General features: G+C 32.6%; 4 protein-coding genes and 1 long non-coding RNA gene across 11 annotated transcripts; 4 read left to right on the top strand and 1 right to left on the bottom strand.

Moving 5' to 3' along the window:
- Positions 1-14: 14 nt before the first annotated feature.
- On the top strand, positions 15-3,227 carry LOC140820031 (probable auxin efflux carrier component 1c). 2 transcript variants are annotated; one of them, XM_073180328.1, is made up of 6 exons: positions 15-1,985; positions 2,100-2,289; positions 2,406-2,491; positions 2,595-2,752; positions 2,870-2,946; positions 3,069-3,227. In XM_073180328.1, exons 1-6 carry the CDS (start codon positions 845-847, stop codon positions 3,133-3,135), a joined length of 1,719 nt encoding a protein of 572 aa, XP_073036429.1. In that variant the 5' UTR covers positions 15-844; the 3' UTR covers positions 3,136-3,227. The 2 variants fall into 2 exon arrangements, with proteins under 2 accessions (XP_073036429.1, XP_073036428.1); XM_073180327.1 differs by having other exon boundaries at positions 2,586-2,752.
- Positions 3,228-10,449: 7,222 nt separating this feature from the next.
- Positions 10,450-14,613, top strand: LOC140820032 (phosphoethanolamine N-methyltransferase 1-like). Of its 2 annotated transcripts, none has more exons than XM_073180330.1 (12): positions 10,450-10,712; positions 10,987-11,102; positions 11,965-12,102; positions 12,194-12,331; positions 12,462-12,605; positions 12,793-12,903; positions 12,988-13,129; positions 13,223-13,503; positions 13,800-13,961; positions 14,040-14,093; positions 14,174-14,248; positions 14,356-14,613. In XM_073180330.1, the coding sequence occupies exons 1-12, from the start codon at positions 10,643-10,645 to the stop codon at positions 14,452-14,454; spliced, it is 1,530 nt and encodes a 509-aa protein (XP_073036431.1). In that variant the 5' UTR covers positions 10,450-10,642; the 3' UTR covers positions 14,455-14,613. The 2 variants fall into 2 exon arrangements, with proteins under 2 accessions (XP_073036431.1, XP_073036432.1); XM_073180331.1 differs by having other exon boundaries at positions 10,451-10,868.
- On the bottom strand, positions 13,632-13,847 carry LOC140820034 (uncharacterized). Its single transcript, XR_012115335.1, has 2 exons — positions 13,742-13,847; positions 13,632-13,711 (listed from the first exon to the last, which is right to left on the bottom strand). It is a non-coding gene; the product is annotated as an uncharacterized lncRNA (long non-coding RNA).
- A 1,818-nt stretch (positions 14,614-16,431) lies between the features above and the next one.
- LOC140819953 (uncharacterized) lies at positions 16,432-19,851 on the top strand. Of its 3 annotated transcripts, XM_073180231.1 has the most exons (10): positions 16,432-16,464; positions 16,590-16,659; positions 17,415-17,482; positions 17,767-17,828; positions 18,049-18,130; positions 18,213-18,446; positions 18,571-18,699; positions 18,783-18,844; positions 18,926-19,036; positions 19,606-19,851. In XM_073180231.1, the coding sequence occupies exons 4-10, from the start codon at positions 17,824-17,826 to the stop codon at positions 19,646-19,648; spliced, it is 666 nt and encodes a 221-aa protein (XP_073036332.1). In that variant the 5' UTR covers positions 16,432-16,464; positions 16,590-16,659; positions 17,415-17,482; positions 17,767-17,823; the 3' UTR covers positions 19,649-19,851. The 3 variants fall into 3 exon arrangements, with proteins under 3 accessions (XP_073036332.1, XP_073036333.1, XP_073036334.1); XM_073180232.1 differs by having other exon boundaries at positions 16,449-16,659; positions 19,612-19,851; XM_073180233.1 differs by lacking the exon at positions 19,606-19,851 and adding an exon at positions 19,353-19,557 and having other exon boundaries at positions 16,449-16,659.
- A 2,245-nt stretch (positions 19,852-22,096) lies between these two features.
- On the top strand, positions 22,097-23,636 carry LOC140819435 (uncharacterized). Of its 3 annotated transcripts, none has more exons than XM_073179522.1 (4): positions 22,097-22,402; positions 22,535-22,724; positions 22,822-22,881; positions 23,213-23,636. In XM_073179522.1, exons 2-4 carry the CDS (start codon positions 22,572-22,574, stop codon positions 23,498-23,500), a joined length of 501 nt encoding a protein of 166 aa, XP_073035623.1. In that variant the 5' UTR covers positions 22,097-22,402; positions 22,535-22,571; the 3' UTR covers positions 23,501-23,636. The 3 variants fall into 3 exon arrangements, with proteins under 3 accessions (XP_073035623.1, XP_073035624.1, XP_073035625.1); XM_073179523.1 differs by having other exon boundaries at positions 22,535-22,728; positions 22,826-22,881; XM_073179524.1 differs by having other exon boundaries at positions 22,530-22,724.
- The last annotated feature ends 217 nt before the right edge of the window (positions 23,637-23,853 follow it).

Below are 23,853 nucleotides of genomic sequence, written 5' to 3'. Positions count from 1 at the left end.
GAGCGAAATTATTTGCACTCGACTTTTTGTTATTCGCAATCCACATTGTTCAACTCTTTTATATATTAAGTGGTGAGTGAGTAACACAAAATGGAGTGTAAATATTTGCTTAAATGAATTAGTATGATCATGAATATGAATAAAAAAAACGATGATTATGATTGAAGTAGGTCTCTTATGAGACGGTCTCACGAATCTTTATCTGTGAGACGGGTCAATCCTACCGATATTCACAATAAAAAGTAATATTCTTAGCATAAGAAGTAATATTTTTCATTGATGACTCAAATAAGAAATCTGTCTCACAAAATACGATCCGTGAGACCGTCTCACACAAGTTTTTGCCTTATGATCGAAGGCGGTGCGAACATTTTATTGTGGAGTGGTTAAGCAAAAGAGAATGAAATTTACATATTAAAAAAATTTAAATATTTTTTATTTGACTGGGATTTTGTTCTGCTGTAAGGAATATGAATAATAATCGACGAGCCGAAAGCAAATACATGAAGAAAGAGGAGAAGCCTGTAAAAGCTTATTGCATACAACCAAAGTTTACCTTTTTCCATGCTTTATACAAGTCATAAAGCAACTTATTCTCAAATTCCTATGCACTCGCACACAAAACTCTTGATCAAATCCAGGCACGTTTCAAGCAAAGACTGAAGAACAAAGTTGAGGAAATATGTCAGTAACCCAGTCCCTTAAGCTTTCTTTGAAACTCTCTTACGTTGCAATAATCTGCATCTGAAATACTTCCTTTTCCGACTTCAACTTTGATTTAATTTTTCATAAATATTCCTTTCTTGTTTTTTCTTGAACTGGGATTTTCAGAAACCTGCCATAAATGATTACTTTATCCGACTTCTATCATGTTATGACTGAGGTGGTGCCACTCTATGTGGCCATGATGCTAGCCTATGGTTCTGTGAAGTGGTGGAAAATTTTCACACCAGACCAGTGTTCTGGCATCAACCGTTTCGTGGCTCTATTTGCAGTTCCTCTCCTCTCTTTTCACTTCATTGCTACTAATGATCCTTACTCCATGAATCCAAGGTTCATTGCTGCGGACGCGCTTCAAAAACTCATTGTTCTCGCAGCTTTGATCCTGTGGAATAAAGTGATCAAAAGGGGTTCTTTGGAATGGACAATAACACTTTTCTCTCTTTCGACTCTTCCAAATACTCTAGTTATGGGCATCCCTTTGCTGAAGGGAATGTATGGGGAATTTTCCGGTGGCCTAATGGTGCAAATTGTGGTGCTTCAATGTATTATTTGGTATACTTTGATGCTATTCATGTTTGAGTACAGAGGAGCCAAGATCTTGATTTCAAAGCAGTTTCCACACACTGCTGCCTCAATTGCGTCTATCCATGTTGAATCTGATGTAACATCATTCGATGAACGGCATATTTTGGAAACCGACTCACAAGTTCAAGAAGATGGGAAATTGCATGTTACTGTTAGGAAATCAAATGCTTCAAGGTCAGATATTTACTCAAGAAAATCAATGGGATTTTCTTGTAATACTCCAAGGCCATCAAATATGACAAATGCGGAGATTTACTCTCTTCAATCTTCGAGAGACCTCACACCTAGAGGGTCTAGCTTTAATCACACAGATTTTTACCCTGTGATGGGAACTGGTGGCAGAAATTCAAGCTTCTGTGCAAATGATGTTTACGGCTTTTCCAGTTCACGTGGGCCATCTCTTAGACCCTCAATTTTTGATGAGGAAACTGGAAATAATGCATACAAATCAAGATTTCACCAGGGAAGTGATAGTCATGCGCATATTTCACCTGCAGATTCCAAAGAAAATTCATCAAAGAACCCAACTGGTCAAGAATATGGAAAAGATCTACACATGTTTGTTTGGAGTTCAAGTGGTTCTCCAGTTTCGGATGTGTGTGGAGGACATGATTATGGATCAGCGGATCAACTTGCTAATGCTAAAGAAGTTGAATGCACTGTTTCTCCAAGCAAAGGTACAATCCTTTCTTGATCCCCTCCCCCCCCCCCCCCCCCCCCCCCCTCTCTGTTATTCTTGTTAAATTATCATCATATTTCGATTCATTCTTGAATTGGTTTACATGAACAAGATCACCTGGAAAGAGATGGAATCGGCTCCGGAAACGAAGGGGACAAACAGGGTGAAAACAAAGTGAAAATCACGCCTCCTGCAAACGTAATGACAAGGCTTATTTTGTTGATGGTTTGGAGAAAACTCATCAGAAATCCCAACACTTATTCAAGCTTAGTTGGATTAACATGGTCTCTAATCTCATTCAGGTACAAAACTTACATAAATTTTCTGCATCATTTTGTGTTATCATCTTAATTTTCACACAACTAAAGATCATTGCCTTAACTCATCAATTTCTTGAATTCTTTTTCCTGCTTTTTAGGTGGCACGTTGAAATGCCAGCAATGATATCAAAGTCCATTTCCATACTGTCTGATGCAGGACTTGGAATGGCCATGTTCAGCCTTGGTGAGTAGTTCTTATCATCATGGTAAAAACTTTTTACTTTAAATTATTACATACTATTCAAACGTTGGATCTGCGTGATCATAAGATAACATAGACTCCACAGGTTTATTCATGGCATTGCAACCTAGGATTGTATCATGTGGGAACCGTGTGGCAACTTTGGCAATGGCAGTGAGATTTCTCACAGGACCAGCTGTCATGGCTGCTGCTTCCTTCGTCGTCGGCCTTCGCGGTGTTCACGTGCGCATCGCCATCGTTCAGGTCACTCTTGATATACACATACACACTCACACACAAGTGTTTCTTGAAATACTATGTTACAAATATGTGAGATGGAGTAATCCAAGCTCGGCTAACTTCGAGCTCGAATCGGAATAGGCTGCTCTACCTCAAGGAATTGTCCCCTTTGTATTTGCCAAAGAATACAACCTGCATCCTGAAATCCTCAGCACAGCGTAAGTATATAAAATCATAAAATAAATGCTACATTTTCTTGTTTAATCCCATTAAATAATCATATTTTTTTTTCTTAATCATATAGTAATTAAATTGGTTTGATGATATTTTAAAATTGCAGTGTTATATTTGGTATGTTGATTGCCTTACCAATAACGCTGGTATACTACATTTTGTTGGGGCTTTGAAGCTATGGGAGAAAGGTGTGTGTCCTTGTAATACTATATTAATTTTAAATTTCTTTTGTGATGTATTTAATGATGGAAAGATTAAGTTTTTTCCCACTTTTGTGTAAACGAAACGAATTGAGCCGAATATGAAGAAAAATTGAAGGGTCGAGCTTGGCTCGAATCAATTTAATTCGAGTTCGATTCGAAGCTCAAAATCTTAAATATTTTGACTCAAATTTGGTTCGGATTAGAAAGTTTGGCTCTAAAGATTCGATGTTCGCGAACTATTATAATTATTGCTTGAAAACATGTACTCGAAAGGCTCAAAATTTATGTATTTAAGATATAATTGTTTTAATAAAATATTAAAAAGCTAGAAAACTATGGAACACAATGATTTGAGCTTGAATTCGGCTCGAAAAGAGTTCGAACATGTTCAAGTTCGTTACGAATACGAATAAAATATTTTTCAAGCATGCTCGAAAAACTCTCAAACATTCTCGATTCGTTTGTTGTATAAGGAATAGAATTTAGGAGAGGTTGGACATGTGATGTCCCCTTATATTCTATGCCAATATTCGGTCTTGCTGCCAAATTCGTGACAAAGAATCAATACTATATAGGATATGGAACTAACTATTGATGGAATCAATGGCGAATTCAGGAATCCGATTCTACCTGAGCTAGAATTTTAAACTCTAAAATCTTTCAATATTTTAAATTGATCTACCCGGGCTAATATCAAATTTATCCAAAATTATACAAAATTTTACATATAAAATTTTTAAAATTTTTTGGACCACTCCGGGCTAAAGCCTGGGTGAAAGTTAATGTGGCTCCGCCCCTGGATGGAATGCAAATACACACAGATAAAATTAATTTATTTATATATTTGATCATATAAATAAAATATACATTTGGTTAAAATATTGTAGTACGTATGTTCTTGAATGTCTACTATACCATCCCCTAATCCGTGAGCCCCGAGCCATGTGACGAGTTCGATCTCTTGGTGAGTCTCCGACTATGATTTAAATCGAAACACGAGGTTGAGTTGAGAATGCATTAGACGAGTTCGATCTCTTGGTGAGTGTCCGACTATGATTTAAATTGAAACACGAGATTGAGGCGAGAATGCATTAGACGAGCGAGTTAAGAAAAAAAAAAAACAGATTTCATCTGTCTCAAATACTTGTAGATCTCTTGTGAGATTCGTGACACGTGTCAAGTATGTTCATATTTATAATAATAAGAAATATTTTTGGAATAAAAAATAATATTTTTCATAGATGACTAAAATAAGATATGCGTCAGATCCGCAAGATTGTCTTACAAAAATTGTTGTGCTCGAATACATAGTTCATAATTCTTTGTTACGTGTTTATCTCTAGTAGTATTTCTCCTATTCTTATCATATTATTGTCTATTTAATTTGCATTTTTATAATTAATTTAGATTTTCAATTATAATTTCTTATTTTTATTAAAATCATGACATACTTTAGATATTTAAATATATATATATATAAATTAATTAAATGTCCTCTCAAGGATTCTCGCCTCTTGACTTCTTCCAAAGGTCGTAATTAAAGGACTTTTTTTTAATGTATATATATCACAATCTCTATCACTGTCTTTTTTTGGCAAAAACTTATATGAAACAGTCTCACGGATCGTATTTTGTGAGACAAATCTCTTATTTGTGTTATCCATGAAAAAAAATATTACTTTTTATACTAAAAGCATTATTTTTTATTGTGAATATCGGTAGAGTTGACTCGTATCACATATAAAGATTTGTGATATCGTTTCACAAGAGACCTACTCTACTCTTTTATTGCAATTTTTTTGCATACTTCATATTTGAAATACTGTAATATTTTTGTGAAAACCTTTAGGTTCAGTTTGGTAAGTCTGATTAAGGATGGATTAATTATTAATATGTTGTTTGCTTTCTTTTTTTAATTAGTGATTGACTATTAGGTAGACAATTCTACTGTTTGCACAAGACAATAAATCCGTGAAATAACATAGGATAATAATTATCCTTCTCCACTCCTAAAAGCTAATGACAACAATACCCCTTGTTGTGAATTAATATATTGCAAGTGGGTGTGCACAGTTGCTGAGAAATGTAAAGTGGTCAACTGTAGCTCCTCATCTCTAAATACAGATCCGTGTAAATCTGAATCTAAATCCAAGGTAAAATCTGAGGCGAACATTTTTTAAGCTACTTGTGATTATCGATTTTGTATCTCATGCATAAAGTCTTTCACAGTTGAAAAATGTGATTAAAACGGTGCAATGCTGATAAATTTGTGTTTCTGTTTTCGTTTTTTTGTACAAAAGTGATTCTAACCCAAAGGGAATAATGTTGTGATGTCGTTTGGATGGTATGTTCTTTTGTACTGTAATTTAGTTTGGCTTGAATCCTACGAAATTTTGCTCATGTGACATTCTTCGAGAAATTCGTTGTTAAATATTTTTTCCTGCCTCTGCTACAACAAAAGATTGGCATCGTCAAAATAGTGCGAACAAGTTTCACATTAGAAACACAGGCATTAATCTAATTTCATAATACCATTGGGGAAAAAAAAGATGCGTCAAACATCGGTGACACAGAATAAATGGGTCGAACGACTTTTGTAGCTAAAAATTCTGAGCTAACCTGTAAATAAATGGGAAAACCTTGCTTCGAACGACTTTTGTTCTTAATCAGGACAACATTTTCTAGCTTTATGTGAAAACCTCGGTTCAGAAGAACATGGAAGCTCACCTCGTTTGTCGATCTTCACGGCAGAAGAAAATGGAGAGGGTTTCCAAATCACGGCTCTTCTTTAACACGAACAGGCAGCTAGGTTTGGGGAGAAGCACAAACTAATGGGAAATAAATGTAAATAATATATTGAAGGGTAATTTGGTCAGAAATAATTTGACATGATTTAATCACTCTTCTTAAAAACACACCACACATAATATTATATATCTCTCAGATTACATATCTTATCCTATCAAACATTTATCAATCAAATTATCAATCATTCAATTATCACATCCTAAATACCAAGCGAACTCTTAAAACATAAATATATATGATTGTTTTATATAAAGAATAAAAAATTTATTAAAAACAGCTGTTTATTTCAATCTTCATTTAATTCATTCAATGAATGATTGTACATGCATCTTCACATAACTTAGTTAGTAGATATATATTAATAAAAACAAATTAAAAAATGTTATTAAATATTCGACACAATAAAAAAAATTGCAATTTAAATATTCAGAAAAAATGAAAATAATTAGATTCAGTGAAGTTAAGTCAACCCGGACCCTTCGCATGCATGCAAGTGGCATCAAGTGTTACGTCTACTACTCTACTCATTCAATTAATAAAAATTGTATTTTTAAAATAAATATATATATATATATATAGTATTTATATAATAATTAAAGACAATATATATTAAATAGATAAATAAATATTAATCGAGAAGCTTTGTAATATCTGCTTTTTTATTGTTATTTCTAGACTATGCTAGTTTATTACGGCTATATAATTAATTATAAATAATTAAGATTCCTTTGTTACTATAAACTATGATTTTTTTACATATAATTTTATGTGTCGCGTTTAATCTTACAGTTATTATGATCATTGTAGTATGACGATTGGTTCATCAATCGAAACATAGGGATTGATGTGTACATTCCCGTTAACAAACTAGAGTCGTACGATTACAATGATTTTGTCTATGTTATATTGAGAATGTTATTCTCTGTGTAATTTTATACAAGATATTTTTGTAAAAAAAATTTCGTGTAAACTATGTCGAGAATGTGACTATGGATATAACATTATAAAATTCAATTACTATATATCAACTATGACATTATTGACACATTAACAAACTTTTTAAAAAAAATATAATTATTATGTGGCAAATTTCCAACAACATACTCCCCGATTTTAAAAATATTGGCTAGTTTTTTTTCTATGATAATTGTTTTTAATATTTAAATATATCAATTTTTACTTCCCAACAAATTTTTTTTTTATTTCTAATGAGAAAATAAGATATATAATCAAATCATCTTGATGCTATTTTCTGTAATTAATTCTTAGGTAAATTAAAAAAAAAATTGAGACCTATATAATTTTTAAAAAAAAAAATTATGAAATTCTCACATATCCCTCTCGACATGGTCTGAATAATTGAATCTACTTGATGCTATTTTCTCGTATTAATTCTCAGGTAAATTTATACATTCTTAAATTATAATATAGCATGTTGATTTTTATTACTTAAATTAATATATATTGCCCGCACTGTAATAAATTTGATTGCATAAAATTAAAGACATGTGCGGTGCCTTTATTATTATTATTATTATTATTATTATTATTATTATTATAACGTTGGTAATTGGTATGCGTGTTCTACGAGGATTTTAATTTATTGTTTTCGGGGATCTAAGATAATGTTTATTGGGAATCAAAATGTCAACAAATCGTCGTCTTTTTCGAGAACAACCAAGAAATAATCAAAGAATTTTTTTATTATTATATTAGAGATTTCTATAATGATTATTTTTAATATTTAAGACATCAAATTGTTAATTGTCGACAAAATTTATAATGAGAAAATAAATAAGATATAATAAAAAATTTATGATATGACGAAGGCTTGGGGACACTGCTTGATTTACACTAGAATAAATGAAACATCGTTAAATAATCTTCTATATATATTGTGAATATTAATTTAATAGTTATATGGTTTAAAAATTATAGTTGTTAGCCTAAACATAATTTTACTTTCTTATATTTGTCATAGCATATAATGTACTTAATCGAGGTACTAATGGGTCTGTTTAGGCATATGAGTTCCGGAAAGTGCGTGTCTATCTGCTGGTGATATCTCATATTCCTTATCGATGCGATTCGGGTGAAATGGATGAGCTGGGTCGGGTGCTCCACCGGATCAAATCAATAACGTTGTTCAGGAAAATGAGCAAAGTAGATGAATCTGTGAGCCATAGCTTCCATCGTGACCTGTAGACAAGGAGATGAACTCATGAATGAGCGCCGGAGAGGTGTCTGGCATAGCCACTCCGATGCTTAAGTCAGCAGGTTGAAGATGAACGCAAGCCATATATGTGAAGATATATGTGAGTGCTTGAGAGTTCAAAGATTTCAGAATCATTTAAATAACATTAATACTTGCTATTTATAATAGAAAATCAATGATTACCTCAATTTGCGCATATACCTACCACTCATAGCTTTTGATGTTGACTTCCTATCATGTCACCCTACTCTTCCATTATGTCATATCAATAGGATTCTGTCAGGTATGCTTCTCGAGACAAGATCTTATCTTCTGAATTACTCGAGTGCGATATTGTTATCGAGGTAGCCCGGGTAGAAATCATCTGGGAGTTTACATGAGAACTCGGGCTTCTGGTTGTCCGGGGAGTAGAGCCCGTACATCTCTTTGCCCGGTTGTTGAAGAAAGCACTCTGCATTTTGACATTGTTTTGGGAATCTATTTGATATCCCGGGTCATTCATAACCCAGGCTCTTAGGAGGATATCACTTATATATCAATCTCATTTTCCTACCGTCGGCATGTTCTCAGCAGAGACGATATTACCCATTAAGATCTGACGTCACTATTTTAGGCTCACCCAGACAACCAGATCGAGCGAGCTCAATATCAACAGATTGACGCATGAGAACTTCAAGGAAACCATTTATCTCAGTACTACTATTACTCATGCATGCTTAACCCAACGTATATTATTATTAATTGAAATAAATAAATCTCCATATTAAAAGAGTGATTGAAACAAGATCATTTGATTGTGTACGACTTAAAAGATTTAAATTGAACCATTATAATAAATTATATATAAATTTTCGATAAAACAACAAATGCTAAATATTAGCATAAATTTTCTTGTGATATATAAGATTATGTTGAGTTTGTAATAACACATCAACATATATTTATAGTCGTTTTCTATTTATTTTTATTTAATATATTTATGATATAATTTAATATATTTATGATATAATCTAATAAATATTTATGCTTATATTATTATTAAGCGGGATGTTTTTTTTAAAAAAATCATTTTGATACCACCAAAATATAATTTGAAGACAATTATTGCCTCCATGAACTTAAAAAAAGGGTTTTTAATAGGACAAAAACTTGTGTGAGACGGTCTCACGGGTCGTATTTGTGAGACGGATCTCTTATTTGGGTCACCCATGAAAAAATATTACTTTTTATGCTAAGAGTATTACTTTTTATTGTGAATATTGGTAGGGTTGACCCGTCTCACGGATTATGACTCGTGAGACGGTCTCACATGAGACTCACTCTTTTAATAGACACTTTCTTCTAGTTTCTTCTAGACCATTAAGAAAGTATAATTGACATAATAAATTAAGTTCTTCATGATTCATGCACTAAAAAAATATTATTTTATGTAAAATAATCGATGCATGAAATCATATTTTTTTTAAAAAAATTCATCATATTTGATTGAATAATAAATATATTTCGTACAAGTATTATTGAACCTTTCCGGATATATCCAATCATTTGCAATCATTTATAATGGTTCTTTTGCTTTTTAAAAGGACAAAAATTTGGATGAGATAATCTCATCGATCGTATTTTATGAGATATATATTTTATTTAGTTATTTATGAAAAAATATTACATTTTAGAGTGGATCTCATGTGAGACCGTCTCACGGATCATAATCTGTGAGACGGATCAACCCTACTCATATTCACAATAAAAAGTAATACTCTTAGCATAAAAATATTACTTTTTCATGGGTGACTCAAATAAGAGATCCGTTTCACAAATACGACCCGTGAGACCGTCTCAAAGAAGTTTTTGTCTACTTGTTTTTTGTTGTGAATATCAGTAGGTTTGACTCGTCTCACAGATAAAGATTCGTTAGACCGTCTCACAAGAGACATATTTTTGGCAAAAACTTGTGTGAGAGGATGTATTTTGTGAGACATATCTCTTATTTGAGTCATCAATGCACAAATATTAATTTTTATATTAAGAGTATTATTTGTTATTATAAATATCGCTAGGATTGACTCGTCTCATAGATAAAGATTCGTGAGATCGTCTTATAAAAAATATACGTTTTTTTTATTCAATTTGCTAATAAAATTTTAATAGCAATTAACAACTATTATTCAAAGAATAAAGATAATTTCAATAAATAATAATGTAATAGATCCTACATAAACAATCAGACAAACAGTAAATAGAATAGCAAGGAATCTTCAGTGGCCCCTCGTGGGATTGCTCCATTATTGGTTCCACCAGATTCACGATCTGCACTGTCCTCCCCCGTTTCACCATCTATAATTGCACCCCAAGAACGGAGTATTCGGCCACCATTGTTTCGCAGTTCACCTAATATCTTTGGATATTTTGCGGTGTTTTTTGCCTATGAATAGATATAAATAAAACTAACAGCGAATGCGGCAAAAAGGGAGGCATAATAACCGAAGATCCAGGACATTTTCAAGAACCCGAATCGCCATTGAAGGTTTCTGATCTTGTTTAATCGGATTTATCGACGCGAGGCAGCTTACACTATCATATATCATCTTTCTTTGCGACCCATTTCTCGAGAAAACGTTTATTTTTTCCGTTCATTGTGTTCAGAGATTGATAGTACTTTTCACTATGGCAGCCGTTCAAGGTTAACAAGATTTAAGATTTATGGATTTTGAATACATCTTACTGTAAAATGCTGGATAAGAACAAATGTTTCTTGTTATTGTTGTTGTTTTTAAATATATGAGGTATGTCGTATACAGAGCCAGAGCGTAAGGTTCAAAAGAATTACTGGATTGAACATACGGCGGACTTGACTGTGGAATCGATGATGCTTGATTCTAAAGCCTCTGATCTGGATAAGGAAGAGAGGCCTGAGGTAATATAAATTATTTTGCTCGAAAAACTTGATATTCATTATGGGTTTTGTGATGTAGCATAAAAGATGCGATCTTTTCATTTTTATCAGATTAAAGTTTCGATTCAGTCGCTTGTTAATACGTGGTTTTACATCAAAATCAAAGGGCTTTTTCTGGTATAATTGTAAATAGTGCCCAATAGTGGATTTAGTTAAGATTTGATTGATGCGAGAGGTCTTTAGGATCTTTTTTATTTCCTTTTCAGCAATAGTTCTTGGTCTTTTGGAATCTTGGATTATGACTTTAGTAACTTAGTTGAATCCAAAGTTCACACATAAAGCGTTGTTTCTTAGATAGCGTTTCTTTCTTCTAATTTCCTTGACCTTTTTTTCCTATGATTCTAATCTTGTTTCCAGTTAATCTTATTAACTGAGTACAAATGAAATAAGGAGTCTACTTCACTACTTTGTCAAGTAATGGATTTTTCTTTGTCCTTGGCTTTTTTTATGGTTAATTCAACGAAAATTTAAAAATCAAAGCTAGTTATGAGAGCTATGAACTCAATCTTTTAGTATGAAAAATTTCTGCTTCTTGGAGTAAATGTCCTCTCTGTAATAAGTAGATTTGTGCAAAGAAGAATGAAAGGATCATAAAAAAAATTCAAATGTAAAATGTATGAAATTTATTCTGATTGGAAATTATATTACAGATGTTCCCTTTTAATCGTGTTCAGGCCTGGTTTTTCAAATTGGTCCATTAAACTTCTGGATGTGAATTCAGAAATTGTGTGGCCATATTAATCATACAATCGGACGATGATAAACTAAGTTGTCATACTAAATCTTTGTTTCTACTACTCGTTTTTCTCATACATCTTCACAGGTGCTGTCTCTGCTCCCACCATTTGATGGAAAATCTGTTCTAGAACTGGGAGCTGGTATTGGCCGATTCACCGGTGAATTAGCTAAAAGGGCTGGTGAACTCGTGGCTCTCGACTTCATTGAAAGTGCAATCAAGAAGGTTCCATGAAATTTATATATTAAAAATTCAAATAGTTAAGTAAACTGCATGGAAGTTGTATGAATGATACCCTTGATTTTATGGTTTGAAGAATGAAACACTCAACGGGCACCATAAAAATGCCAAGTTTATGTGTGCTGACGTGACATCCCCAGATTTGAAGTTTCCTGAAGGATCTTTAGACCTGATATTTACAAATTGGCTGTTGATGTATCTCTCGGATGAAGAGGTAAAATTCTGAATCATCATTTCATTTGAATTTAATTGCTTTGCTTCTTAAGGCCACACGATCTTCGTGTCTTTATTGAGGTTTTTTAGGCTAATTGATGGCTCAGGAAGAGAAATTTTTCGTTTTGTAGGTTGAGAATCTTGCTGAGAGGATGATCAAATGGTTAAAAGTGGGTGGCCACATATTTTTCAGAGAATCATGTTTCCATCAGTCCGGAGATCACAAGCGAAAGAATAACCCGACTCACTACCGTGAACCACGGTTTTACACTAAGGTTACCTTCTAAGGCATAAACCTTTTTGCTTCATACTTTGAAGTTTCTAACGAAGTGAATATCCTGAGTTGAACGCCTATTCTTACCAACTTTATATTAAAAATTCTAATATGAAAACAATATGTGCTTGTTTCTGTTTATTCGATGACCAAGTAAGTAATCTGATTCTATGATTTGGAATTCGCAGCTGTTTAAAAAATGCAATGTATCTGATGATTATGGATACTCATATGAACTTGATCTTATTGGTTTCAAATGCATCGGAGCATATGTAAGAAACAAAAAGAATCAGAATCAGGTAATATCTATTAGGGTGCTAGAAAAAATTATGAAAAGAAACCAAATTCATGTATGACGTACGGAATGTATTTGTGTTTTCCAGATTTGCTGGCTTTGGCAAAAGGTTCCCTCAGACAATGACAGGGGATTCCAGATGTTCTTGGATACTGTCCAGTATAAATCAAGTGGCATATTGCGTTACGAGCGTGTCTTTGGACCGGGATTTGTTAGCACCGGAGGCATTGGTATGTTAACATGAGTATTTGTTGAGCTTCTGGCTAAATTATCAATTTACATTCATTTATGTTCTTTGATTTACTTGTATTCTTGTCGTGCAGACACAACGCGGGAGTTTGTTGATAAACTTAATCTTCAGCCTGGCCAGAAAGTCCTTGATGTGGGATGTGGCATTGGAGGAGGCGATTTCTACATGGCTGAAAAGTATGATGTTCATGTTGTTGGCATCGATCTGTCCATCAATATGATTTCTTTTGCTTTTGAACGCGCAATTGGTCTCAACTGCGCTGTCGAATTCGAGGTTGCTGACTGTACGAAGAAAGATTACCCTGATGGTACTTTTGATGTTATCTACAGTCGGGACACAATCCTACATATCCAAGTTAGTTTCCAACTTTTAAATTCCCACAAGCTATTTCTTTCGATTTATCGTATTTTACTCGATTCTTTTCTTTTTTAAACCCCCTAAATTGTTCTGTTGCATTGAACATTCCTTGTCAGAAAAATCTGTTGAATTTTAATCTGTCAGCATCTTAGAAGAGTGGTAAAATCCTTACCATTTGAATCACAAACCACAGATGGAGATTTTGCTTTCCGTTTTCCTTAATGGCTAAATGGACTTGGAAATAAAAAATATCCTATGATTGGTTGATATGAAAACTACGCCTTTATTTTCAGGACAAACCTGCACTATTCAGATCATTCTACAAGTGGTTGAAGCCAGGAGGCATAGTCCTGATAAGCGATTACTGCAGGAATGCCGGAACCCCATCTGCTGAATTTTTAGAGTATATCAAACAAAGGGGATATGATCTACACGACGTTCATACCTATGGCCAGGTCCGGTTCAGCCAAGAATTTTCCACCATCGGCATTGCTTCACATGATTATATATTAAACATGCTTCTGTGTTTGCAGATGCTCAGAGATGCAGGCTTTGATGAAGTCGTGGCTGAGGATCGTACTGATCAGGTGCTCGATCATCGAGCTCGTTCTTATACATATTTCCAATGAATTTATTAATAACTTTGTGTTGGTTTTTTGATTTCCAGTTTATAAAAGTTCTGGAGAAGGAGATGTATACAATAGAGAAGGATAAGGAAACGTTCATACACGACTTCTCACAAGTACATTCTTATTCATGGATTCTGGGTGTTATTCTTTCTTGTATATCCTTGCCATATATGTCATAGAAACTGAATCTGTCGATTGTTTATTGAATTCTTATCTGCAGGAAGACTACAACGATATAGTTGGAGGCTGGAAGGCTAAACTTGTGAGGAGTACCTCTGGCGAGCAGAGGTGGGGCTTGTTTATAGCCAAGAAAAAGTGATGCAGATCTTTTAAGTCCACGGAGTCTCAAAGTTGTTCCAATATGTCTGTGTTTTAAGTCCACTCTGTCATTGTTTTTCAATAAAATTGGTCGTAAATGACTGGCCAGTCGACAACGTTTCTTAAGTGATGTATGAAGATAATTTCTGCTGTTCTTGTATCTTGGTGTTCCTTCAACAAGAATGTGATTGCCAATTTATGCAGTAATAATTTCCACATGAAAGTGTCACATTAGCTCTTGTTCATTATGTTGCCAAACAAAACTGTGAGTGGAAAATCTTGTGTGTGTATATATATATATATATCAACACTATCTCCCAATGAAATGTACACTCAGGCACTGCTACCAAACGATACACTCAGTTGTGAGCAAAATTCTCGTACGGGCTCCAGTTTTACTTATTAAACATATCCATCAGGTTGTTCCGATTGGTGGCCATAATCAGAGAAGGAGAAATTGTTTTCTTGTGATTTGTATAGTGTGATACGTCACTATTTCACAGGCTTTTTTGCTGTCGTTAGCCTCTTCAGATTCACCACCTTCAGCTCCAAACATTTGCACCATTAAGCTCCCGCCTTCAAGAAACTTAAAAACCATGCAAATTCTTGGTTCTTTGGGCAGTTATTTGAAGCTTTAGGTTGTTTATGAACGCAAACAAGAAAATACACCCAACACGAGAGCAGCACCGATCCATCCAGCAGCTTCCCAAATCCCACCTTTCTCCAAGCAGAAATCATGCAAATCCGGCACCCAAACAGGCTGCAAACCGTAGATAACTGCTGTTTCTGTTGCTGATACCTCACGCATTGCAGCCATCTGTTTAAAATATAACCAACCATTTCAAAATCCCTTATTAGCTGCACAGATGATCTGGTTATATCTGCAGTTAATACCTCTCCCATAAGCTCAGTGACGGAGTCAGAAATATGGTCATGTCCGGACTAGAATTTTAAACTCTAATTTTTTTAATATTTTTTTAAATTGATCTACTGGACTAATATCATATTATTCCAAACTCGATCGCCCAATACGTGTGTGTTATAGAAAAGAAATCTGACATGTAGATTTGTAATGGATGATCAAATTTGGTTCAATTACTTCTTTACTTTATAATTTTATATAATAAATTTATAAAAAAATCTTAATATATACTTTAGCATTGTTATAACATATTTATAAAATAAAAGAATTTTATAATTGACAGTTCTAATTTAAATATAATTATGTCAATGAATTGAATGACAATTGAGGGACAAAAAAATGTAAAATCATGAGACTTGGCATATTCATTCAGTCAGTTAACTTATACTACTAAAATACTAATAGAGTAATAGATTGTCGTTGGTCTCTCAATAATTATTAATTCTTATTTATTAAAATAGTAAAAATTTGTGTGAGACGGTATCACATGTTATATTTTGTGAGACATATCTCTTATTTGGATCATCCATGAAAAAGTATTAGTTTTTATGCTAAAAGTATTACTTTTTATTGTTAATATCAGTAAGGTTAACACGTCTCACAGATAAAGATTCGTGAGACCGTCTCTATAGAGATCTACTCTTGATTAAGTATTATAAGATAAATCGAAACATACATATTTTTATAGTTTAAATTATTTTAAAATTCGAGTCAAATAATATATATCTATATATATATATATATATATATTATATATAGAGAGAGAGAATTTATTACGATATTAAGAACTTCATTTTTAAAAATACAAAATCCATGGGGAAATAAAAGAAAACAAGAAATTTTAAGTAAAATAAATACTAGGTGGATACAAGTGCAGCATCTCCTTTAACTATAACCGCACATTGTTCTCCAAAGAAAATTCTCGCTTTCTCGACAATTGACGAGTCAGGTTTCAAAACAAGAAAACAAAAAACCAATCTACAGTTAACGTCAATCTCAAAGCTTCATTTGGATTTGGCTACTCGAAGAATTGCTCGATGGGAACCTGTTATCGACTCCCATTTCTTGGCTCTTACTGCCATTGTCACTGTGTGCAAAAAAACTCATTCTTCATAATCTAAAAAAAAACTCACTATTTTCGTGTTTTGCACGGTTATATATTCTGTTTTTGCGGTGGGGTTGCTCAAGATAGTTGCTTTTTGTTGTTTTTGCAGGTGGGCTATCAGTTTTTGTTCTTCATAATCACAGCCCTTCTCAAAATCGATAAAGTCACTGACTTTGCTGGTATTTTAATCCACCTTTCAAGCATTATGATTGTTCTTGGGTGTATGATATGATTTTATCAGTTTTATTACATAATATGAAGTATTATTTTCATAAATCTTGATAATTCTGAAAATGCCTCCTATATGAAGTTTTGATCTTGACGTTAAATCTTCTTTCGACTTTTTCTCTGAAAGACATAGTTATAATAATGGTGCCGTATGCCCGTAGTTAAGTATTTTGTTAAGCTTGTCTGCTTTTTCCAAACTAACGTCACACTTGAAAACTTATGCTTTGTTTGGTAGCATTTTATGTTTCCTGTGGAAATAGTTTTCAAAGATATAGAATAGGTATAAATGACAGAATTTTGATGTAACTGGAGAAATTGATACATATCAGTTTAAGATTGTGAAATATTGTGTTTTTAGTTAAAATACAATGTAAACAAAGTACTTTGAATTTGTTGGAAAGATGAACTAAAGTACTTATAATATTGTGAAATGTGAACAGGATGGAAAATATGTTTGAGAGAAAAGAATGTGAATAAATGGTAAATCTCTGTTTTCGATTTGAGGATGGAAAATGAGGAATTGTAATAAACAGAGCAAGGGCCAAATGGTTTTGTTATTGATAAAGAATTGTGGTGACTAGTTATGAACTCTGTGAAGTTCGTATTTGAAGAAGCAAGACTCCTTATATAATTGTTCATCTGTTTTACGGAAGTGTTTGGTGTTATATGTCTTTCTGTAGATATTCTTTATACTTTTCTGTTACAGGTAGCACAAATTTTGTTATTCTTGCTGTATTGACCTTGGTCGTGAAAGGATCATGGCACTTTCGCCAGGTGATCAACTCTGTCTAAACTTTTCATTTTGATCTCTTCTTTGTGTCAACATTATTTTGTGAGATGCAGAAAAATTAGAAGCATCCCGGTTATATTTGCAATTTTGAATTATATCTCGTCAGAGATGTATCAAATGATAATTGCTATTCACTACTGAATCTTTATTTGGAAAAGAACTATGTATAATTACAATGACATCAAATGTGTACTAAATTTTCCTGGCGTTGCTTGATCTTCGTTTTCTTGTTTCTCTTATTGGTTGAGTTATTAAGTTCTATTTTCAGGTTGTTTTGTCCTTGTTTGTAATCATCTGGGGACTTCGTCTCGGCTTGTTTCTTCTGATGAGGTCCTACTCTTATAATTGTTCTCCTGAATATTTAGAAGATGCTTATATCTTTCTTAGAAAGAATGGTCTCTTGAATGGGGTTTGGAATAGTTCAAATTATTCATGTGACACCAATTAGACATAATTATTTATTTCTCATATCCTCGCCAGATCAGGAATTTTAATTTCTTGTTATTTTTTTAACTTTATTCTGAATTCAGTTTGCGATTATTTGTGTTAGGATACTCCGGTGGGGAGAGGATCGACGCTTTGATGAAATGCGCACTAACTTAGGAAAATTGGCAGTTTTTTGGGTTTTCCAGGTTCCATTGATTGTTTAAATATGAAAAGAGCACCTATTGGTAACATCTTCCCCCGTTAATCTCCTTAGTTGCTCTTTTGCAGGCTGTCTGGGTGTGGACTGTGAGTTTACCTGTTACAATTGTTAATGCAAGTGATCGAAATCCTTCAGTTCAAGCCCAGGACATAATAGGGTGGATCATGTGGTCTATAGGAATTTTTGTTGAAGCAACCTCCGACCAACAGAAGTTGTTATTCAAAAACGCTCAAGAGAACAGGGGAAAATGGTGCAATGCTGGGCTCTGGAAATACTCCCGTCACCCGAACTATTTTGGCGAGGTTTACTTTAGATTTGTCTCTGTCGCTTCGAGCATAATGAAATATGAACGTGATATTTACCGTTCATTTTCTAGGATTTTTCTTTCACCATCTAATTTTATTTTTTTTTTCATTTTGTGCTCAGATACTTCTCTGGTGGGGCATTTTTGTTGCTGCAACACCAGTGCTAAAAAATGCTGAATGGCTTGTCATCTCTGGCCCAATATTTCTTACCTTACTGCTCCTTTTTCTCAGTGGCTTACCACTTCTCGAGGTTGCTAATTTAGTTTGTTTACTTGTAATAAATTGTTATTACACGTTTGAACATGCATCTGTACTCAAAGTTTGCATCTATAGGAATCAGCGGACAAAAAGTACGGAAATGTATCTGCATACATACACTACAAAAGAACTACGAGGTTTGTGTTCCCGTTCCTTACCCTCTTTTGCTGTAAATTTTTGTAATGAAAGAAATAATCATTATGTCTTTTTTTGTGAAGTCCTCTCATTTTACTTCCCCCCTCGTTGTATGGCAATTTGCCATCATGGTTCAAAGCAACATTTCTATTTGAGCTTCCTCTTTACAGTCGCAGCCTTCCCCGAGAAAGCTGGTAAGATGAACTGTATATTTATTTTGCCAAAGAAGTTTAACCATACCATTTTCTACTCATATTGTGTTGTTTTCGCCGACACTGCATTTTCCATCCATCTTAACTTAAATCCACCTTCGTTACTTTTCATCATGAATTAACCAAAATGCCATTGATAAAATCATAAAAATCTCTTTGAGCCCTCTAGGTATTAGACTGCTACCATTATCATAGTTGAATCGAAATGCTGGTACTGAATTACCTGTTTCGTGACCTGAATTGTGGATATACATCATTGGAAGATTCACTTGCTGTTCGTATTTATGTGTCCATATAGATGAAATTCGAATGTAGACGCTGTTATCGGCAGCTTTCAAATAAAGACATCTTGTGGTATATTCTCATTTTGGCACTATAGGACTAAGAAATTTTATCTTTTTCTTCATCTTTGCACCTGAGGAGAAAAATCATGTCTTGCAAACTTGAGTAGTACATACCGATAACGAGTGAGTGAGTATGGTGTGGAAAACTGTTGGAATCCTGCTTTGGAGATTTCCCTTTTCGGTTCTAAAAATCCGTTTTCGTGCAAGGAATAGAAGACAACAAGGGAACAATGCAGCGAAGATAAGTTAAGTAGTATCGCGCAAGCGCATGCCACACCGGCTTGTTCGATCTGCCGATTTCTCTCGTGACTACTGCTTAAAATGTTCTTGTTTGCCCACTACCCATTTTTCCATATGTTAATAGACTTAAAATAATAATCCAAGTATTTAATACCAATTGTAAAAGTACTGCGTACTGGTTTTCGTTTTAATCCATGAGGTTGTGTTTGATCAGTCTAAATTTTTGGCTTTTCATCCTTCGTTTTGAGCTTTGTGTATGCATACAAAGAGATTCGTGTAATAACCACATTTGTCTGTCAATGGTCAATATTGTTTACATTACACTTTGTATTATTCACATTCTAAAAACAAAAATTATATTCTTTTATGCACAAAAACTCTTAGGAGATCGCGATCAATTTTGTGAGTCGGATTTTCGATTCAATCCTCGAAAAAATATTAATTTTAATATCAAAAATATTATTTTTCACTGTAGCAGTGTAGCTATGGATTGAGTCGAATACATGAGATCGTCTCTCAGAAGACCTATTCTTATTTATGATGTTTTTGATCCGTAAAAACGTCTCACATAAATATTACTATTATTTATGATGTGTTTGGTTTTTTTTCAAACATATAAATTTTAGCCTTATTTTAAAAATGATAAATGAAAATAAGATAAAGTGTGATGACAAATAAAATAAATAATATACAAATTAATTAACGAGGATATAGAAAAAAACAACTAATAAGATATTGAAAAAATTCATAATTTAATAATGTGTTATTTCTAAAATTTAATTAATTTAATTTACATAAAGAAAAGATAAATAAAAAAATTAAATCTTTGGATAAAAAGTAACATGTTGTAATGTCGGTAGCCATAATAAACAAAATAATAATAATAATTACATATATTTAAAATATGAATAAACATATAAATAGACACATTTAAAAAAAAATTAATAAAAAAATAAATGAAAATTACATATATATATATATATATATATATATATATATATATATATATATATATATATATATATATATATATATATATATATATATATATATTAGGAATGTTCATGTACTATGCATTTTGATAACTAATAACGAATAATATAATCACGAGATTTAGATAATATTTAAAATAATTTGAATAACATCTAGTTTATGAGTATTTATCATCTAAATATATAAAACACAATAAATAAATAAAAAACATCATGACAATAAATCATATATATTCATTCATTTATAAGATATTTTTCAATCCACGTGATTATAACATAATAGCAGTTCTCTCAAATTAGCAAAGATATTTTTTATCCAAATATAATTTACAATGAAAAACAATAAAAATAAAAATAACAAAACAATGAATTTTAACAAAACTAAAACCATATTGTACTTAAATAAAGTTCACATAGACAAAAGATTGTAAAATAAAGTTCTCTTGATTAATAAATTATCATAATAATATTAAAATAAAAAAACATTTTATTTAGTTAAATACTATTTGTGGTTTTGATAATTTTTAACCCCTTTCGAGTTTTGATTAATTTTCTCTTTTTTTTTAATATATATTATAAATTAGTTAATTTTAGATCCGAATGTATAATTTATAAATTAATTTTGGCAATTAATAATTTAACGTGAACTAAAATTTTAAAATAATGTCTCAAATAAATATGTGTAGCAAAACACATATATAAATAAAATAATACAAAAACTTTTATGAGACGATGTCATGAGTCATTTTGTGAAACGAATATCGTATTTAAGTCATTAATAAAAAAATAGTACTTTTTTATGACATAAGTATTAATTATTATTGTAAATACGCGCATGATTGACCATCTCATGAATATCGATATATGATATCGTTTCACACAAGACCTACTAATAAAATAATATCGTAATAAAATAATATCGTAATGCTTAGGCTAAAATATCATATATAAAAAATTTAATATCTAACAAATATTTAATAATTTATATTTATTATAAAAATGGTCTCATAAATTTAGTTCAAAATTATAAAGTAATTCTCATTCTTTTAAAATCTAATTAATTTTATTTTTATGAAAAAATTAAAATAAATCAAATTGATCAAATTATACTGTAAATAAAATATTAATTTTTTTTGCAAAGAAACATATATAATTTAGATGCTCTAAATGGAATGTCTATTTTCATTGAAAAAATAAGATAGAAAAATGAGATTTACTTACATGTTTTAATGACAAATGTAGAAAATTGTAAGTTTTGAGATTTACATATTGAGACATTAATTAAATATCATAAATAGAATATATGTCTCACAAAATTGACTCATGAGATCTTTTTACCGATGTTTTTGTGTTTAAATATATTGAATTACCAAGTTATACACCAAAAAATATATGTTTTTTTTAAAAAAAATAATCAATCGAGCTTAGGGATTATAATGAAATAATTTAAAGAGAGCTAAAAGAAAGAAAATGAAATTTAGAAGTGTGGCGGATAAGTCTGCGAGTTCCTCAGTTTGCCACTAAATATGGCTGCTGCTTCTCCGTCTGCGGTGCCCGCTACACGTCGAATTCAACCTTCTCTTAGATTTTCTTCAACCCGGAATCCTCAAATTCAACAAATTTGCGTACCCTTTTCCGATCTCACTCCATTTCCTCCTCTCCTCGGAATCAAAACTCCTCCCAAAATTTATACACCCAAGATCGGTACTAGAGCTGCTCCTGATTCCGCCATACCATCGGTTGTTCAAGAAGATAAAGAAAATCCCACCAAGGTCTCGATAATTAAGTGAATATACTTCTCAGTATATCATTTACTCCGTGAAAAAAATATTTGTATGCTTTAATTAATTTTTTCCTGTATTTTAATTTACTCAATAGTCTGCATGTTTTGGGTCGTAGCGCAGGAGTTACTTGCTGAAGTGTCTGTGAAAGTGCTTAAAAATGCGGCGAAAACAAAAAAAGCCCCAGCCAAAGAAGTTCTGTCTGCCTTCTTCGGAGATCGAAAAGGCGAAATTCGACCCCTCGGCTTTTCTTGAAACACTCGGAGGAAACGAATCACCTGGGAGAACTTGGATGCTTGTGTTTACTGCAGAAGCAAGTTTGCGTTGAATTTTCTTGATAAAATATCGTTGCATTGCCTTTTGTATGCTTTAATTTTGTTCATACAATAATGGGTAACCATAGTTTGCAGAAAGGATTGGAAAGCGGTAAATATTTCCCCATTACAGCCATTCAGAGGTTTGATGCAGCTGTAAGATACTTCCTTTTTCTGTAGCAATCATATTTAATTTCAGTTGGAAACAAAGGATTTGAAATGTTTGTAAGGTGGTAAGATTATTTTGCAATGGATCATTCGTTTACATTTCGATACATCGAACTGTGTCTAGTGTGTTGTTGATAGAACCAAGTCATTATATGATGACAGAGAGATATGAAAAGGTATAGTATATGAAACATGAAGTCACAGGATGATGTTAGATATTCCTATGATCACAACCATTAATTGTACCTCCGACGCACGAATTTTTACTCCATTTACGCGATATGGCTAATGTTTGATTACATTGGTTCATGTATTATAGGGAAAGAGGATTGAGAATGGAGTGTATCTCGGGGCTCTGGGGTGCTTGACGTTTGAAGGTAGAATATCATGGAAAAACCGAATACTGGCATTCATATTCGAGCGGATTCGAATCAAGATTGGACCTTTAAACCCGTTTGAGATCAGTTTCAAAGGGAAAGATGAGAGGGAGCCGAACACTAAGGACCCTTTTTTCATTTGGTTCTACGTGGATGAGGAAATAGCTGTTGCTCGTGGAAGAAGTGGTGGTACTGCATTTTGGGTTCGTTGTAAACGAGTCCTCACCTAGTAGTTCATATATAGTATTCGTATCCTAATTCATAAGGGCTTCGATTTTACTTCTATGTCATCCATCCAACTAGAAGTCGAAGCGACTTAAAACTTTGTTTCTATCTTCTTGCATTGTTTTTTTTTTTTTGCCAGAATGATTTGTTATAATTTGTCTATAATTGGGTCTTATCGAAATCCCGTCTTATATTTGAGATATTAGTGTCAGATGAACGGTAAATCATCTCGGCTATCTACTAGCATTGATTAATTTTTCTTGATTGGTTGATTTGGTTTCTCCTTTGTTCTATATCAGTGTGTGTTAATATACAACTCAATGCACCTCGTAAGATCATTCTCTTTTGGTATGAATGT

This window comes from Primulina eburnea, chromosome 18 (genome assembly GCF_022965805.1).
Source record: "Primulina eburnea isolate SZY01 chromosome 18, ASM2296580v1, whole genome shotgun sequence".
In the NCBI taxonomy this organism is placed as follows: domain Eukaryota; kingdom Viridiplantae; phylum Streptophyta; class Magnoliopsida; order Lamiales; family Gesneriaceae; genus Primulina; species Primulina eburnea.
The sequence above is the reverse complement of the archived record's forward strand: the minus strand, read 5'-3'. Positions and strand labels throughout refer to the sequence as shown.